Source organism: Camponotus vicinus, unplaced genomic scaffold, assembly GCF_025532165.1.
Source record: "Camponotus vicinus isolate PSW18456_S1 unplaced genomic scaffold, iyCamVici1.0 SCAF_11, whole genome shotgun sequence".
In the NCBI taxonomy this organism is placed as follows: Eukaryota; Metazoa; Arthropoda; class Insecta; order Hymenoptera; family Formicidae; genus Camponotus; species Camponotus vicinus.
In genome coordinates this window covers 15,275,995-15,296,707 of record NW_028141947.1, presented here as the reverse complement: position 1 = coordinate 15,296,707, position 20,713 = coordinate 15,275,995, and the positions used below count along the sequence as shown (strand labels likewise).

Genomic DNA, 20,713 nt, shown 5'->3' with positions numbered 1-20,713 from the left:
CTCGCGCACGCGACATATATCTTCATACACGTATATTATACATGTGCCTTCCTCCCCTTCCTGTCATTCGCAATCCTTGTGATAGGTCGGCCGCTACGTCGTATCAGTCGTGCCGCTTTATGGAACGTTCCTATCCTCTCCGCGCTGTTAATCAGAGTGGGACACGATGAGGGGCAAAAAAAATATGGGGAGAAACGATTTATTTCCATCGTCTTGTTTTTTCTCGCCGCATGAGATAACGTTATATTTACGCAGATCCCGTGCATCTGCCCGCCTCTAGACGCGTGAACTTTATCACATTTTAGCTTCAAGAGGGGTTATTTCACGCGATTTTATCCTGTAAACGAGAGTAAGTATACAGCGCGGAGATTTATCGTAACCGCACGAGAGATTCGTATATCGTCCTTACAAATACTAATAATGGAAAGGAGAAAGCAATGGGCGGACAATGGGCGTTACGTAAACTCTTTATCGACGATAATAATAATTTATCGTCTCTATCTATCGTGGCAACGCGATGACGGCACGTTACAAAGGTGACGTTTATTTTTAACGCAGGCTGCGTTAACCGCTTTATGCGGAAGCAAAGGGTTATCCGGAACCATGGATCCCTTCGAGATAACAGGGGGTACCCTGCCGTAAAGCAGAATTAATCGCGACACGCGGGAACGATGTTCGTGTCTTATCGATGGTCAGTCACTTCCACATATTACCGCGAAATTGTATTTTATACGGGTTTAAGTCCTCAGTGTCTTTAGTCTACGTATTTCCTTTTTATTTGCAAATTTTAAGTTGTAGTTTAGACTCATGATTTATAAAATTTGGAAAAATAAATGAAAAAAGAACCCCTCTCTCCAGACATCTCTCCCTTATTGCAAGAATATTGTTACTTCTATTAAAAATTAGTCCCGCTATATAAACTCTAATTTATTTCAAAATTAAGTTAATTAAATGTTTAATTAGCTAACTTAATGGAAAGAGCGAAATATAATTTAAGATATATAAAGAACAATGTGAGAATAAAATTCTTTGTTTTTTGAATCATTTTTATTTCGCAAAAAGTGAGAGATTTTAAATAATTTATAGATGCCACAAAAGAGTTTTAAAATACTTATACAAATCATATAAAATATAGATAAAAAGAGAGAGAAAGAATTGGATCAAACAACGAACGTTATTTGTATTTTCAATTGGCACAATTTTCTGATATAGTTAAATAAGCGGAAAAAACATAAATATAAATAATAAAATTGTAAAGTATTTTTCAAATTTGCATATCTTTTCCATAAAATTAATGTGCATATATAATGTTCTCTATTTTATATTCGTATAGCAAATATATTCCTAAATGATTTTAGTTTGCACTTGATGAAAAATCATCAGTTGCACTTTTTGAGAGAAACTACTCTCTCTCTAGTTTGAAACTAAAATACAAAATTCTAAATTTCTAATTTCTCGCTCTATTATAACGATGCAATAAAGTGTAGCTCAAAGTTTCCTTTTGTCGCAACATTTCACTCCGTGTTACATAAACTATGAAAATAATTAAAAATGATGTGTCCAACGCGCTTATAACAAACGAACATTGTCGTCACGTGAAAGCTTTATAAAGACAAAATATCCTGCAGTCGATATTTTCATTTAAAAAAAACCACTGCGAATTAGTTGAAAGGTTTTATTGTGCGCGGGATATAAACGAATTTTGGTACATTCTGTATTCGTGATTGTGTGATTGCACAATATGGTGCGCATACGAATGTTCATTTTATTCAGGTGGAGATGTCACCCTTGTTTTCTTTTCCTGTTCTTTCTTTTTCTTTTTTTTTTATAATATGGTAATGTAATTTCGCGAGGAAGAACCCGCTACGTAAATCAGCTATAACTATTTGCGCCGGCAAGATGCCTTTGAATGCCTCCGGATATGTATCTTTACACGATCCGGAAGGAAATATTTTTACATATTATATTTATATCTAACCAGAGCAAAATCGATCTGATTTTTATGTCTTCAATATTGCAAAAATGACATAGGTTCGAGAACATGCGCGCTTTGTAACGATATAAAATTGTCGTTTTATCACAGGAACTCCTTTTTTCATATTTTTTTCCTTTTTATTAAAATTCTTTGCATTCATATCGCACAGCGAAATATCATGTTAACGTTCATGTAACGTATCTTGCAACGCAGCGTTTCATCATCAAAACATCGTACGCGAATAAAACGTACATCCAACAGATCAATTTGGAACTATTTGCGTAGATAGCGAAAGAAGTGTGAGAGTATTCTTTCTTTTCTATAGTTCGAAACAAAACGACGCGATATGGAGAGCCTCGTTTGCATTTGCTGCGCACGTGGCTGCTCGATAAAATCGCAATTATAGGAAGAATGCGGCACGTGTTAAATAGCATTAAACGCAGTTTTTAATCTATTCTGTTGTTCAACTATCACTTAAACTTTCTAATGCTGAAGGTGCGTAAACGCGTCAAAATTATTTAAAATAAAAAAAAAGAAAAAGAAATCAAATCTCTATTTTTTATTGCATTCGCTAATTAATTTTTGTACAGAATTAGCTCAATTTGCACACATACGTTGTTATACAAATCTGTTCATTTTGTTAAAATATATGTGTCAAAAGAGAATAATTCGAGTAGTTTGTTCTAATCTTGTTATGCTTTCAAAACTTCTAAATATCTCTTGTATAATTTTAATTATAATTGTGGGGAACTTATAAGAGATATTTAGAAGTTTTGGAAAAACATACCGAAACATACATACACACATTCATATATATAAATATACGAAATGTATATAAAAAGAAAGAGAGAAAAAGAATTGAATCAATTAATACGCTTTCTTTTTATTTCAAGTAAGCGTAATTTTCTGATATCATTAATTTTTATAAAAACACGTTCGAATAAAAATATAAAATATTTTTTAAATAAAGTACTTTACATATCTTTTATTTAAAAATAAAATTTTGCATACCATGTTTTCTAATCTATTTTTGTAACAAATATGCTTTTAAAGAATTATAAATCGTATTAAATATTTCTTTAAAGAAATTAGTAGTTCAAAGCTAAAGTTTACAAATTTCCAATTTATTATTAGAATATTTTATCATACTACAGTAATATATGACAAAATAAATAGCAACTACTTCTTTTTGATACATGTACGCTCTCTTTTTCTCCTTCTTTCTTGCTACTTTTCTTAAAGTAAGATTTACTAGAAAATTAACACATGCGGGTGAATAAAGTACACATGGGAAGCGAAGAGGAAGAGAAACTTCGATGAAACAATAGACGTCTGCTTCAGAAATTGGAGTCGATACACGTATTGTTACTCTTGTAATCGTATCATCATAGAGTATTCATCAACAGAACTTCGAAATTCGTATTTCTTATTGATACGAGATATCATTGAATGGCGTTCGATATAAATCAACAATGAGAACTCTCATAACGCAAAAGCAACGAAGAGGATAGAATCAATTACAACGAGAAACAATCCTTGCAACAGTTTGAATCCTTCACCATTACGCACAATACAGTAGAATAAACAGAATTAAATCCGACAGTATGACGTAAAAGCAAAGCCTTTCTACAATATACAAGAGAAACTTCATGATAATTAAGAGTTTCATTTAAATGACACGAAAAATTGTATACTAGAGATTGTGATGTCTAGGAATATTTTTTTTTAGTTTTAGAGAATTTTTTTTATTATAATTATTTTCTTTTTACTTCAAATATTATCTATGAATAATGGATATTTATAACTTGAGTAAAAATTTTTTTAAATAATTTTTTTTAATTTTGACTAACGATTTCGTTCTATTTAGAAATTTTCTATTTCTAGATACAATATATGTCAAAATTCAATATTTTATTCAGTTAAACTGTAAATTATAAGAAAAATATTTTTTGATCCATTTAAAAGTAAAATTCGTTCTTTTATTCGTTCCCTTTAATGACTCACTTAATTACTTTGGCCACCAGCTCCCCAAATTAAGCGACGCCCACATGGCTCAAATTGCTTGGCTGAAAAACTTTTTTCAATTTTTAGCTTCAAGCATGCAATCTAGATAGAAAAATTAAAACGCAGCAACAGTTTTCATCTAAGAATTTCATAATTTTCCAATAAAAGAAAATCATCAATTTATCATCTTCCCATGAAAAGCCTAATATTCTAACGGTCCGCAGCAATATATCGTGACATCGATCGCAAAATATCATTTCGTTCTGTCGCGCAGAATTTACTTTTCATTTAGATAATGGACCAATCATAAAGATTATTCGTACTTGAAGAATTAAATCTTCGAGAGAAAAATATTTTAAGCGAGATGTCACAGTGAGTCCCATGGTAAAGTGAATTATGTTTGCAATCAACAACAGACATCTTTTACGACTAGAAACGATCTATTCGGCGATACTTCTAATCGTATAACATGCCAGTTGTTGATTACAAACAATAAATATCGCGCCGCTGGCAGTAAATTAGACCAGCGCGAAGGTAGGCGCATTTCGTGAAGTTTATCACCGAGAGTTTTACACGTGAAATTTATTGGGTAAACGCTCGTGATAGCCCGATAATCTGAAACAATCGCGAGCGCGCAGATGGTGCAATTTTATGACACATTTTTGACTCCCGCTCTATGCGACCGCAGAAATCATTTGTGAATTTTTTAATCGATCGTCAATAAAGTACATTCGAGTTTATTAAATATGAAAGCAAGCAGAATTATTTAAGAGACAGATCCACCGAGCCTAATGATTTTTGAAAAAAAATAGTGATATATAAAAGATATATTTGATTCGCATCACGTTTTGAAAGAGTCCGAATTTTTTCTACCTTCAATAATTTCTCGTATCTGAAGAGATAAAAAAAATGGTGTTATGTGCATTTTATTTCCACCGCGAAAATAGAAAGACTATAAAATATTTTAGTTTTTAAACATGTGAAGTTTTATGACTAGTCGATATCGAAATAAAATTGACACACACGCTTGCTAAATTACATACGTATGAAAATTCAATTAATTCAAATAATTGGCTCTAAAACTATCGTAATAAAAATACTCTCGTGATGACTTATCGGAAAAAAAATCTAATGTGATTTATTAGTAATTCGTATCGCAGATGTATTCTCTCTCTTTCCCTAGATTTAGCACATCGAAGGTACAATTTTCACCGTAAATCCAGAAATTAATTGAAGTCTTAGGTTACGCTAGGCAAAATCTATATATCTCGGATAGTTCCGATCAATATCAATATTCTCTGATAGTTAGCGGGCGATAAATCAATTAGCCGACGATAGTGCGCGGAACGTTTAAGCTCGGCTGGAAACAACACGAGTTACCACTCAATCGTCGGAAGAGCGAGTCGTAAGAGTAAAGAGAACCGACCGGAGAAAGCAGCGAGCCCCGCAGGTACCGGCAAGGAAATTGGAATCGTTCTCTCTCGTGCGGAAGGAAGCTTAACAAACCGCTGCGACTGAAGGGATGATAAGTTTACGCGAGCGATCGAAGTACACGTGTCTGTTATGGATCTAATCATGCCCTTCGCTAAATAAAATAAATCAATAGCGCGCATTTTTTATTCTCTCTATTTTTTATATTATTTTAATATATATTATATATTTTAATATTTTGTTATATATTATTTTATTATTTTAAATTATTATTTTATTTTATTATATTATTTTATTATTATATTTATATTATTTTATTGCATTTTATTGCATATTATTATTTTATCGCATTAATTTTAGATCATTATTACATACAAACCAATCAAAAGATAATAATAATAAATAAGCAACAGCTGTAAATATAGTTGAACGCGGATTAATTCATTGCAGATTTTCCTTGCGCTACGTCAAGCATAAATCATAAAGTAAAGTATTCGCAAAAAGATTAGATTAGCCGCGTTTTCGGACCAGGCAACATAGAATCTAATCATTCTTTTTTTTTCTTGAATTCAACGATCGATATAACAGGTATAAATCATCGTTTGCGCGATAACATCGTGCGGGTAGAATCTGGCGTTACGCCAGTGTTCTCTCTTCGCGATACATGTGGTACGCAAAGAGGCCATTAAATCGCCAACTCTCCTTTGTAGTCATATGTACTGACAATGAGTAGTTCAAACGTGATAATTAAGGAAACATTAGCTAAATAGGATGAACGATAATTAGAATGATTGCTCGATAGTTTGGTTATTTGATATTTTTACAGTCGAGTATCGATCTAAAATTCGAATTTGACGTAATAATTACACAATATCGATCGTTACGCTAGTTGCGTATTTTGATTCGATCCTGCGTACCTATGTTATTCTCACTTCTATTCTCGCGAAACGATAATTAAGGCCGTAGATGTGTATGGCAGACATTAATGCATCGTGGAATAACAGAAACGCATGGCAACATATTATGCATACGCGTTCGATAACAAGTTCGATTGTTTGTCAACTTGATAAAAGCACAAGCTCATCCTTCACGCTCCTTTAATTACGTAAAATGGTTCGCGTGGCAGAGCGATTATCATTCGAGCCAGTGCAAATACACAAAATATAGCAGCGAAAATAAAACTGTTTCAAGCGCAGTCGTTGCAAACAGCCAGATTATATGTCACTAACGACATCAGTTTCGTAGAATCATCTGTAAATCGCAAAACTGGGTCATAAAATAATCATTCGCGAATACAACATTTTCATCTTCTCCTTCGAACAGAAGAAGGAAAAATTATAAATCAATAAATGTCGAAATACTATCTTTGTGCAGAAAGTGCTTTCACATTTCAAGAACAGACAGACGTTTCGATGAAACGGCATTTCTATCAAATTTTCTTTTCTATATGTTTTATTGAATCCTTTTTTTCCGAAATAAAAATTAACATTCAAATTTATATACATGCATTTGACTCTTTTTAACTTCTATTTAATTTCTATTTTTAATTTCTATCTTTAATTTCTATTTTTAATTTCTATTTTAATTTCTATTTTGCAATATCTTAATTTTGACATTAAATACCACTAGAAGAATAATACATCGAGGAAAACACCTTCCTCATACATTTCCTCGCAATTTCCGTCTTCCGTTGTCGGAATTCTTTAAAGTAATGTTGTATTAGGCGAGTATTGGAAAAACACACGCGGGAAGTTAATAGCAATTTTACGGCACTCGGATTTTTCCCTTCCCCGATCCCTATCGCGGATATCGCGCGCGCGTACTTTAATTGCAGTAACTCACCTACAGTGACGTCCGTTTGCTCTATCACCCGAAAAGAACGATAAATTTACTCGGAGTGCACTTCCGTCTAATGCAAGCGTCGCGCGCCCAGAACAGGGCGTTTATTTGTTCGTGCCATTTTATATTTCCCCGATAAAGGACATGCGTGCGGAACGACAGGGATGCGAGACATGCCTGTGAAATTCTGCTTTACAGGCACAACTCGCGCGTAAAACTGTCTTCGGATTCACAGAATAACGTATGTTGAGCAGCCGTGCCAACGGAACCGATCGAATATATTTCTCAATCGCGACATAAGGAATTTCCGATACAACAAAAACACGTGTACTTCCTGTGCAATCGTGTTTTTGCTCGTGTAACGTTTTCTTCACGAGCAGTTTACTCCACTTTTCAGATATCGCGCAGTAATATTCGACTGATTTATAATCCGCAAACATTAAGTCGACTTGAATTAAGTCTCGAATAACTTTGTTGAAACTATGAGCTATCATCGATATTACAGAGTCGATTGAATTGTCCCCGTGGACGAATCAGTGTTGTAAGTAGTTATCTATTCGAGTACTGTAAATTTCCCAGAATATGTACAAACGAGCTAAATTTGATATAATGCTCTGATATATGTAACAATGTAATTCTCCGGACATTTCGCTATGAAAACGCTATCTGCGAATAGAAATTAAAAAGCCGTTATAAATAAATAAATAAAAATATACATGTATGTAAAATGCCTGAAGAGCTGTATGTATGTAAAGATTTCAAATATGTAAAGTTTTTTTCAATTCCTACTCAAATAAACATTCCACCGAAAGAATTCACGAACCCTTGTGACGGACAGTATGAATATCAAAATAGTTTTCCCTTCTCGTTTCCTTAAAAAACAGTGGGTAATAAATATATTTCTATGAGACTATATATCCTGCTTTTTTAATTACAAACGCAAAAAATGTGGACAATTTCGCTTATCAGCGATCTCATTTACTGCGGAATTTCGCAATCTCATTTACCGCAAAATACGTATATCGGAATTGAACGTCTGTCACGTAGAAATATAATTTCCTCCGGCAAAAAGGATATGTAAAAAAATGCCCAATCGGAAATAGTGTAAATTGGCTTCATTTGAGCGAGTATTTTTCACAAATAAAGTTCCTCGCTTTCGTAAATTGGAGGTAAGTGCCGTGAAAAGTCCATTCTAATTGCAAAATTACTCTGAAAGTCTTTAATCATTTTATAAAATAAATCTATGAAATTTTCTCTTGATTGATTATATAAATATATAAATTAAAATAATAAGCAAATATCTCATAATATAATTATAAAAAATGGAATTTTTTAAATAATAAAATATACTAGTATTATTATATTAAAACTATTTCAAGATGGGCGAGATATATTTTTAGAGTGAATACAATTATTTAATTTAAAAGTTGCAATCTGGAATGATTAAATTATACGTCTTGAAAAGAGACTAAATTTGCACTCTCATCGTTGCAAGCGGAGCGTTTTCTTAATTAACATTATCAGCTTGCCCCATTTTTCCGATTTCTACTTCCTTGTAAATATTGCTTTATGTGAGAAACACTATATTAGATAGATTGATTACTCTGCACTCTTTGCGATATGAAACAAACAAGTGAGAAAGAAAGTGACAGATTTGTTGTGATGTGAGAAATTCGTGAGCGAGAAATTTAATCATATCATACTTCTCTCGAATGCAAGCCGAAAAAGCTACGGAATAGATATACTTTAAGCTGACGAAAAGTCTGTAAGAAGGTAGTCGAACAATAATCACAATCCGCGGAAGTGGAAAATAGGATCTTGTGCGACTTAGCAGTGTTTTCGGATGTTTGAGGAAATTTTAATTTTCAAATTGTTAGCTAATTTTTCATGTAAAATATATCCTCAGTAAATGTAATATGTGAAATATTTTTTATTTAGTTTAAAAAAATTGAAAAAACTATGTATGCGCGTATTAATGCAAATTAAACAATACATTAGAAGAGATGGTAGATAAAAAATATGTAACTTAATAAAAAGTAATAAAAACATGAAACAAGATTATATGATATTATTAACCAGCCTGTGTTATATTTAATCCACTATTACTTATAAATTTTTTTCGAGTTTGTAAAGAGTAATAAAACATAATATCTATAATAATCGTTATGCTCCTAGAGAAGTCTATGTTTTAATATATACTTCGTTTTATTTTGGTATCTTAATCTCGTCGTAACTATATCTCATCAAATTAAGTGGATCCTACCTCACAGCTTGATATTTTGTTCTTTTATGTAAGGAGCATTTATTCTCTTTCTCTATCTTTCTCTATTAAATCTTTATTTGAAGGCATTCTCTTGGCTTGTCCGAAATAATTTAGTATAATTTTTATTTTTTTTATTTATACATACATACGCACACACATACACACTCTTAAAACTATGAAAAACGTGATCTAATATTTTATAAGGCATTCTATCGGAAATTAATTAGAAATAAAAACATGGAAATTTTTTTCAGTTTTTTTCTGCGACTAGCATTATTTTTCACGACTCATGTATAATTAATAATATCTTTATTTAAAGAACAAAGAAACGTTTAAAAACATGAGGATTTGTTAATCAAAAAGTAAAAAGTTACATAGCGAGACGATAGCTTTTATATCGTAAACAACAATCCGTAATTTACATAAATTTTTAATATATATTAATAATTTATATATTTATATATTTTAATATTAATATATTTTTTTCAATAATGCACTTGTCTCACAATAATGCATAACATTTTTTCAAAAACATATTTCGCAAAAATTATATAAAGTCTTCATGAGAAACTAGATTTTCCGGATGTCTCAGAAGTTGAATTGTCGCAATTTCCAACGATTTCGAAATAAACGGGAGAATCAATTTCGAGAAAACGCGTGATGAAAGAGCACTTTAGATAAGCGTGTATACCCGCTCGTTCCAAATCATAACAATATACACACAGTCGTGTTTATTGTAAATTCTACAGTACACTTACATTGATTGAAGACGAGCGGAAAGAAGTATCGACACAACCGCGAGATTGTCAATAAAAATGCGTAGACACATGCACACACGGACAAACATGCGAGTTATTTTATGCAAGTTGAATTCATTAAAGTTTCGACGATTAACTGACGCAAAATACACGTACAACGTACATATATATTTGTGTCATTACCTAACGAAAATATTTCAGTATCGCTCAACTATCAGAATATATTCAACGTACGTTGTATATAAATTATTATCATCATTTTACGATACATTTAATAGGAATCTACGATTAATGTTTTGTCGATGTTGATTAAATTAATGCGTCTGACATTCTCATATTTCATACGATTACAATAAAATTCCGATTCAACGATTGCCTGATATGTTTATTTATAAGATACGTTTATTTATATGGTAATGTGCTACGATTCTCTCTCTTTCTCTCGCTCTTTGCTATTTCGCATTTAACTATCTCATGCCTGCGATATGTTCTGTATAATTATATAGAATAATATAATCTAATCAATATTCGTTTGATTAATTTATTGCTTTTGACAATTTTCCACAACGTCCTGCGCCTCGAGAATTATCCCCTGCGAAAAATTATAAAATTAATTATAAAATGACGGTCGACATTATATTTCATTTTCGGATCACAAAGAAGAGCAGAGTGTGAGAAGATGCTTATAAAGTTGTATCATGGGAAGAAGAAGCGTCGCAACTCTTGGAAGAATAATCTTGGGACAACAAGATTTATCATTACGGTTAACAGACAGATCAACAGATGTTCTCGTAGAGGGACATAAATTTTACTTGGCCACACAAACTAGCTAGCTTATAATTTCCGTTTCTGAAGAAGATAAATTTTACTTTTATTTGTCTACAATTATATTTCTTTCGCTCCATGCAGAAAAAAATCATCCTACGAAGGAATGTTCCTTCAGCGTCGGCATGCAAGAGAAAAAACTTGCAAATTTTCAATCGCATGCATACAAGCGTAACATGTACACAGCCAGCGGACAAGGTATTGCGTGCGCATTTTATTGAATTTTATTGGTCGTGGTCAGCGTCTCGTCCTAGCAATTTCGTGCTTCGCGAAACGCGACTGAGATGATTTCTACTCACAGACTCTGCGACAAGAAGCGCGACAGCGCCAACTTCCCGATACGATTGTTCTTCAGGCCGTCCAACATAGCCGACGCCGCGATCTCCATTTTCTATCGCGTGCTCAAGAAGACGAAGATTCGTGGTACTCGCGATGGGTTCCGCGAACCCGTTTGATCCGACTTAATCGTTCGCAGAAGAGATCTGGCTCCCTTGTTCCCGTCTTCTTATCCCCCGATGGCAAAGTGCCCTTTGCCGATCCGCTGGCAGCTCATCGATACATGACGTTTCATGATCCGGTGATCCAGTTACTTCGATCTCTCGCTCGCTCTCTTTTAAAGTGTGGCTTTTTTTCTTCGTCTCGCGAGATGAAGAAGATACTTTACGATACAATGATGGGAGATGCGAATACGCGAACCCAGTCGCTTCGATGGATCGATTCGATGTTCCTCGTTGACGCAGGTAATTCACCTCTCGTTCGACCGCGCGCTATCGATCTGACACGCGGTATCGGTATCGCGAGTAGCCTGAGCTTTTACCGGTTCGACTTTCGGCTCGAGAAGAGTTCCGCTTCCGATCTCTTCCGTTACATAAACGTACTGTTTTATACTCTCTATCGATCGGATAAACTTACATTAGTTCCTCTTGTTTCCTTCTCTCGCCCTTCTTTATTTGTATTATTCCTTTCTTATTCTTTCAGTTGGTACAAGTGTTTACTTTGAACGAGATAAGGGTCTTTGCGAAAGAAATATCAGCAGACGCGCTACAAGGCGGAAGTTCGGTTCGATGGAGAGAGAAAGAGAGACAAGTTCAGTTATTCTATTTTAACCCAATTTCCAAGTGGCTGGCTGGCTCGCTCGTTATGTTTCATTGAAGGACGGTCGTTAAAATTATCACGCAATTGCGGTGCTCTTTAACGTCCTAGATTAACGCGAGTCCCGTTATTTAATGGCGTGTGTAAAAAATGTGACACACGCGCGCGCGCGCGCGCGCGTCACGTACGTTGACTCGTGTATCGAACCGACTGGTCTCGCGCCCTGGAAGTGCGCGAGTTTGAGCGCACGCACCGGAAAATTGTGCTTGTGCTCCAAATAATCAACAACAAACAACGTAACGAACTACAATAACAACTAGCGGGTCGCCGCTGGCGACGCGACAACGGGACTCGACCGTCACATTATACGTGATCCCTCGATGAATCCGGCTCACGAGCGTGGTTCTCTCGTGGAGCCTCTCTCTTCAGGTACGAGGGCCTTCCCTTCGCGCACACACACATGCACACGCACTGGAAGAAGCTCGGGAGTCTTGGCGAAACGAATGCGCGATGCACCACGAGAAAGGCACCGAAACAATCTCTATCTCTTTCCTCTATCTGGCCTTTCTTTTCTCCCACGACTTCTCTTCCTTTTCGTTTGTCGGGTTTATCGCGCGCGCATCTAACGCGGGAAGAAAAAGAGACTCGACTTATATCCGATGCGATGGAAAATATGGGAAGACGACTGTTTCCGGATCGCGATCTATGATCTCTCTCTTTTTCTTTCTCTCCTCACAACAAAGTCTTGGATCGATAAATTCGCTTCGAGGATCATGCGAGCGCGCTCGAGGAGAGATCTCGATCCACTCGAGAGTAAGATCGCATGTTTTCTTAAGAGCGAGTCGTTTTAAAAGATGCAGCGCGAATGGACAGATCCCGTCTGGACTTGGTGGCGCGTGAGAGGCTCGTGCATTTGGGAAATATCCGCGACAGAAGACAACAACAACAGAGAGAGGTCGGGGCCTCCGTTCGCCAAAACGCGGACCGCCACTCTGATCGACGGTGTGACCTACTCGCACTGCTCTCAGCTGCTACCAACCCCCCAAAGTCGTACTCGCCATCCCTACTCCGTAACGCCATCCCTATCCCCCGGCTTCGCGTTCACCCCCCCGGAGCACAGTCGGTAGATTCCTAGCCCGATCTTCTCGGCCGTTCCCCACCTCGCTCCTCCATCTCACCCCCTGGCTCCCTCTAACCGAACCGACCCTCCTCCTCCACCCTCGAAACCCCCACCACGACTGTTAACCACTTCCACCCCGCCGCTCTCCCTCCTCTTTATCCTTCGACCGAACTACTCGCGTCGCACACACACTCTCTCGTTCTAAAAACTCCCCGGTTTTGCCATAAAACCGTTACCGATTTTCCCCGATGGGATACGCACCGCTGTACAATTTCCGCGTCTCAAGACTTCTTCGTCGTATCTTCCCCTCAGCGAGGAGATTCGATCAGTGCCAACGTTCCCGCGCAAGAATGACTTTTCGCGCGGCAAATGCTTCGTCGATGTGTGTGCTTCTCTTGGTGTCTACTGTATATATGTTTCCACGCGCGTATCATTAACGTGAACGGATCTTATCGATTATGTGGATGCCGAAACACCCACGAGCGCGGGATTGTGAACCGAACAGGTACAACAACAGCGTAATATTCGAAACAAGAAAGTTTCGACGTAGAAATCTGGCAAGATTGAGAGTTTGCCAAGTAACAGACTTTGGAAAAGACATGGATGTATCTCTGAATTTAATTTTGTTGAAGATACTTATTCTCTCTTGACAAAGTCATGGAGATGTATCGTAACGAAACAAGGCTGTTGCGAAAAAATTAATTTGAATAAAAAAAACGTGGTCGATTACAAGCTTGAAATCCCTCGCAAGATAAACAAGCGAAAAGATGCAGCTTAAGGGCGAAATTAAAATACCCAGAGAATTTGCTAAACAATATTTTTTTAATCGAATGTATATCATTGAAATGTTTCCTCCAGGAGAGAAGAAACGTTCTTCTTTTGCGCGAGCGGGTAACTTTCTCGTCCCGAAGATATAACTCATCTGACGTCGTCAAGCTTTTAGCTGGCGCATGTTTCTTTTCCTCTCTTTTTTTCTTGAAATAAAAGCGTGGCACATATGCACCTAAAAGTTTCGCTCAAGTCGTCCATTCACATTCGTGCACGAGCAGACTTGATTTCCCTCCTGCATCGCATGGTATAGAGTATTTCTTAGATCCTCCGATCCATTGCCAATTTATCAGTCGGGTATCTAACCGGGCGAGATTGTGAAAGTTTCCGCGTGAACAAGACCGCCGATAAAATCGACGATCTGAAGAGACGATCGATCGAAACGTGAAACGTGACGAACATTTCGAATGTCCGTGTCTTGTGTTTTGTAGCCTATAGCTCTGATTAGGGCGCATCTGGCATCGCAAAACAGTATCGCAAGGCAAACGCCAGAATGCTATACTAAAACGAGCAGTTGTGACCTTTCCTGTTTGCTCACGTCCCACATAGTTTCTAAGCGCGTGCACTATTACCAAATGTGTGATTATGCATCAAGTCTAGAATACACCAAAGTCACCGGATATCCTTTTAATATGACATTTTCTAAGAAAAAAAATAATCTTCAAATTGACTAGGAAATCTATTATTAAAAGAACATCCGATGATTTTGAAATACTCTGGAGAAAATAAATCCCTTTATTTAAATCTACTTTATTAAAGTAAAAAATAGAAATAAGTTCAAACAATAAATTACGTCAATATTTACTTAAAATATCAATCTTCAATGTGGATAGAAGGAATAAAAAAAACAAAAAGATTCGTCTTTCTTCGTTAAAACCTAATTAGATTGCAAAATGGAAAATAGATGGATCTATGAGGAATAAATGTCGTGTTTTAAAAATTGAATTAATACAATTTTCCGCAAAAAATTAAAAAAATAAATAAGTAATTATTCTTAGATATACGATAAGTTTGTATTAAAATACAAATCATAATTGTTATATTATAAAAATGTTTATTTCAACTCTCAAAATCTTATCTTGTTGTTAATAGCGCATTGAATAGCACTTTTCAATCGCTGTACTGTTCAAAAGGTTAAATATTCTTGATTAAATATCAAAATTAAATGCTCTTTCAATATTTTATTTTTATTTCTATATAAAAAGTAATCAGAATATCCGTTTTTTCTCTGTAATCTATTTTATTTGAAAATACACGATTTAAAAAACCAAATTCATCTCTTTTAAAAAAACTAGTTTGTCTATAAGCTTTAAAAAATGGTCCAACTCTCCTAATTAGAATGTATAAATAAATCATCTCTCACAAAACATTTTTACTAAACATAATCGAGCAAACTACTTGAAATTAAAAATATTTAATGTATATATGACTCGGTTTCATTTTAGTTTTTAGCTTTACTTTTATCACATAAAAAATGCGTAATATATGTATACAAATATTTCTTTAGCTTTCGTTATCAAAAGTTCTGACGCATTGTCTCCAAAAACTTAAATCACATTGTCTCCAAAAACTTAAATCACATATATATATATATATATATAGCGATATTAAAAATAGTTTAGTTAATCTGAATGTAATTGAAACATTCATCATCCGTCTCATATCTCAAAAATTTAATTATGTCAACCAGAATCCCTCTGGTTTATTTCTACCAGAATAATTTTAAAATAAAAATAGCACCTATATTTCATGCTTATTTTCTCATATGTATATAAAGTATATTTTTCTAAATTATTCCAATAAGCGCAATTTAGCTACGCAGGAAAGAACACAAGGAAATCTCTCATCGATATATCACATTCCACAGAAGCTTTCCGCACAATCTTACGTTTCTAGGAGCTATCGCAATAAGAGAATTCTCATAATACTATAATCGCGAGATGCAAATAGCCGCGTCTGCACGTTGTCGAGCGAATACAGACGAATATACACTATACATTAGAGGTTGTGAGGGTTCGCATCGGCCATTTATCGCGACTCTTTTCGCGAGATACTCCGAGACTCCGATCTCTTCCCTTGGCGGAAGCCGATCGGGAGCGGCGAAATGTATGAAACCGGTCGAAGATAGGCGCGGTAACTTCCGCAAACTTCCGGCTGACGATGGACATTGATGGAACGCTTATCCGTCATCTCGCTTTGTCGTGAGATCGCTCGAAAAGAGGCTCATTCTAGGGGGAGGTTTAGGGGAGGCGTCTTCACCGGTATGTGTCATCCGATCCGATCCGATCCGATCCTCGGACGATGAAGATTCCCCCATGGCCACATCCTGGATTGCGCAATATCGTGATGTTTCTAAAAGCCTGCGGCTATCTCACTTATTACCAGGTATATCAGTCGGACGATCGCGTGATCCCGGGATATTCGAGGCGCAATCACGCGTGAAAATGAGGCTGCAAGGGATATCCGATTGCGCATATCGATTACAGATATTAAATACGAGGGAACTGCAATTATCGCGAAGTAACGGTTTCGTATTCGTCGCGATCAACAGAGGCAAAATTTCTCGCTGAAAATTAAAATTTAGCTACAAGAGAGAAGAGGGGAAGAGAGAGAGGGGGGGGAGGAAAGGATTGTAAATAGCTTTAATATCGATTATATATTAACGTGGAGGGACTCGTGCGCTTTTCTGTAGATTCCCATTAGCGCGGATCGAAACGTAAATTCTTGTAGGAAGAAGGGCCCACGTGCGACTCATCTCGCCCGGATACGAGAGAATTCGTTCGAGAAACGTGGCTAAATGAAAATTCTCAATCTTCCCGCTCCCATTATCGCACATTCCGAGATTGTTAATAAATGATGAGATTGGCGACATCAAATGTCGATGGAGCCTGGGCAAACGACGAGCCGAAATAATGAGAAAGCAAGGAGCAACTCGAAAACAAATATCGCGACAATTAAGTAAATGAGGAGGAAAAAAGGCCGGATCGTATCGCGAATTAAATTTGCCCAATCCTTTCGTATACTCATAAAAACGAGTTATTTCACGGCTTGCTGCGCTTAAACTGACGCTGACGAACGAGTTATCGCGCGCGACGCGGTGACGTTTATTTGACGTTCGGACGACATATCTCGTCCATCTGACGTCGCATATGACGGTGCGCGTTGTCAATACAATATAAGTTTAACTTTTCCAATAACATAGATGTAAACGCACGATAATGCGAAAATGTGAGAAATCGCGCATGAAATAAATATATAATAATATAATAAAATATATAATAATGTGAGAGAGAGGCAGGATATTTTATCCCGAGTAAAATATTTGCTCTTCTCGTTGAAATAAAAATTACGAAAGAGAGCGTAATGTACGTTCGTCCTGAAAGTATCCTAAAAGCCTTCCTCGAGAATCTCCTGGTCTCAAGTAGAGGCGGGCGATCTGTCACTTACGTTGATGCGATCCGATCTAAGTCGCTTAGCGACGTCCTTCATAAATCGACAATCAATATGTGCAATCAAGTATGCTTGATAACTAATTTCATATCTGTTTTTCTACGCTATCGAACTCTTACGTACATATTATCGTGTAAATTAAGATTTAAGGGAACGTATAGTTTGCGAGAATCGGAAGGGCGTGTGGATTGTGCTCTCCAATGGTCGATCGTCTTTAAGCTGGACGTCATTTACAGCGCCTAATAATTTACGGCATCATATTACAGCGTCGCCATTATAGCATGCATTATTTTACATAGCACACTCGCATATATCTATATATCGCGTAATACACACTCTAATATGCAAACACTATAATAACATGTATGTATATCGTATTTTCGAATATAATTTCTAATTTACACGTTAAAATGATAATCTCAAAGTATCTTCTCGGTTCACAAACTTTCTCTAATTATGTCTTAATGGAAAATCTCAACAGAGACTCGTGATATCTTTGGAGTAATTTTTATAGATTTAGCAATTTTCGATAAAAATCACGATCGTTAACGACTCGGTGTTATTATTATATCTCTGGAAAATTGAATGTTCTAATATTACAAAGATCGTTATATCGGAAATCAAATTAGCAGGACGAATACGGACGACATCGTTAATTCGCAGCGCAACGAAATTTTCCCATATCTTTCACTATATTTGCTATTCTAAAATACGTGTCTTGACGTGTATAATAGGCAGATTTATCTACTTGTCGCATTCACCAATCATTTGTAACATCCACTCGCGACAGAATCCGAATACTTACAAGAGACGACGCGACAAATAATGACGCGAGAATTTTCGTCGAGAACATCCGGAAAAAATGCAGGACGGATGATAAATCACCCGTGAAACGCATAATTTAAGCTTTAAATCGAAATGTTGGTCAACCATAACTTACACTGGAGAAAAAATTAACGACGCAATAAATAAATAAATATTTATGTATACATTTTTTAAATCATAAAATATATATAGTGTCTCTGTAGATCGTAAAAATAAGCTAATAAAAATTTATATGATATATGATATAAAATATATGATTTTAAAGACAATTTCTGATTTTTAATTTATTAATTATCTCCGATACTTTTAATTTAATTATATATTTCCAGAGAGAGAGAGGGAAGAGGGAATATATTTCAATTCAAGGATTAATGAGATAGCCGGGATGTATCGGGTATCCGCGTGTGTTTCGCAATATCTAATTAGATACATGTGACCAACCTGTATGCGCGATCCTACATCCTCGACATAACTGCCCGCTGCACGTGAAAGCTCGTATATGCGGGCTATGGATAATATTCTGGCATGTCAGCCGCATTACACGAAATGCGCATAGTCGATATTTCCCACGCTCTTTCAAATATTCTCTTTCTCCTTGAAAATTTCCGCGCCGGACAGAAACGATAGGCAAACGCAAATTAACACGAAACGCAAATTATATCGCGGATCATCGGGTCACATCGAGCCTACGATGAGAGCCGATATCCGCGATTGTCCTTTCAAGGATTTCCTCCAAGTTGTCCTCGCTGGGCATCATCGTATTCGGGGGAAAAAGAATCAGTTCCGTTCATTAAGAGTGCTTCCTGATGTCTTCCGAGCGAAATTTCTTTTCCAAATAATCTTAACGAAGCAATTTTCCGGATGAAATATGATTAAAGTTCTAATCTGGTTAAAGTCTGGTTATATAGTTAAACGGAAACTTACTCGGTGTTATAACCGCAGATTTAACCCTTTGAAATTTCGCATTTATACGCGGAAGAACTTGAGGCAACAACAGTGAGGGACTCGAAAGAAAAACCTCGCTCGATCCTCTCTCCAACTTTCATACACAGAATCGCTTAAAGCGATCCTGATTACTCACAAGAGCTCAAATTTTGTGCAACGTAAAATATACCGGGAGGGTAAATTCTGGAAAGAAAGAGGGTAAAGAATTTCGTCGCTAAATGTGAACGTCTGATTCTCGAGCAACATCGTTTCTCATGCGATCTTCATACGAGACGGATATAATCCAGGTCACATTTTGCGCTAAAAGCGCAACGTTATACGAATACAGACGTCGTGAATTTCGGATTATCGATCGTTGTTACTGACGATGCGACGGTAAACTTGTAGGTAAGGCACGAAGATTGAGAGGCGGATCCGACCGACAATCGCGGATGCGGAGAACGATACATCATCTCTCGTGTATTAAATTTACGGTGATATATATAATAACAAAAAGAGAGATATGTGTGCTGACCGATCAGATCGTTCGGTCGGAGGTGACCGCATGCACTAATAACACCCCTCCATCCACCCCTCCTCCTCCCTTCTCCCTCGCCGAAAGTTAATCCTCAGAATGTGACTAAGTAAGCTCTTTGCTTTCGAGTTGAATTGAATTTGAATTCAATCCCGATAGGAATTATTCTATTCAGTCATTACTATCGTATAATCCGACGATTATCGTGGCGAAAAGTTGGAATTGCGTATCGTTCGACGATGATTGTGCAATTCAGCATCCAATCGAGCATCTTAAATCTCCCATCCATCGAACCGCGACTTGCACATCGCGATTTGCACATCGCGATCGAGAGATACGCTTTCTGTTTCTTTCCGCGGCTATTGTATCGATATCAATGGAACTGGAATTACATGTAATTATGCAGTGAATATTAAAGGTCAAAGGTTGAGTTTTATAAAGCAAGAAAATTTGATTGCTACAATTACATTATCACAATAATTATCGGACAAATATTTAATTTTCTGCAAATATTACGCGAATGACAATACATTTAATATCTGACAATATGAGACGTGAAAAATGCAACAATGCAAGAAAATCGTAGGAATAAATTGTGCTTTATAATCTCGATTGTAGATGCGAGCAAGCATCGAGTCGATATATTTCCATGTTAAAATCGCATGCGTCTATCCGCATGTGTTTTAAAAGTACGACCGCACACGACGGTTCGCAAATATTACATGAAAAAAAAATAGCCTGCCGTAGAATACGTAGGTATTGGAACAAGAATTACAAACGGATGAATGTTAAAGTATACACGTGGTTGACATCCTTCACGTATGATATTTGTCACGTGCAATAT

At 36.2% G+C, this 20,713-nt stretch overlaps 1 protein-coding gene across 5 annotated transcripts in view; it reads right to left on the bottom strand.

Annotated features, from left to right (window-relative positions):
- Syt7 (Synaptotagmin 7) overlaps positions 1 to 20,713 on the bottom strand; it is a 148,696-nt gene that overhangs the window by 57,069 nt on the left and 70,914 nt on the right. The window contains exon 1 of one of the 5 annotated variants that reach the window (XM_083082998.1): positions 11,395 to 13,211. The exons of the other annotated variants lie outside the window; for them this stretch is intronic. Within the exon in view, the coding sequence (XP_082939124.1) occupies positions 11,395 to 11,483 (89 nt within the window). The 5' untranslated portion in view covers positions 11,484 to 13,211. Of the gene's footprint in view, positions 1 to 11,394; positions 13,212 to 20,713 lie in introns of those variants that run through there. 5 annotated transcript variants of the gene reach the window in all.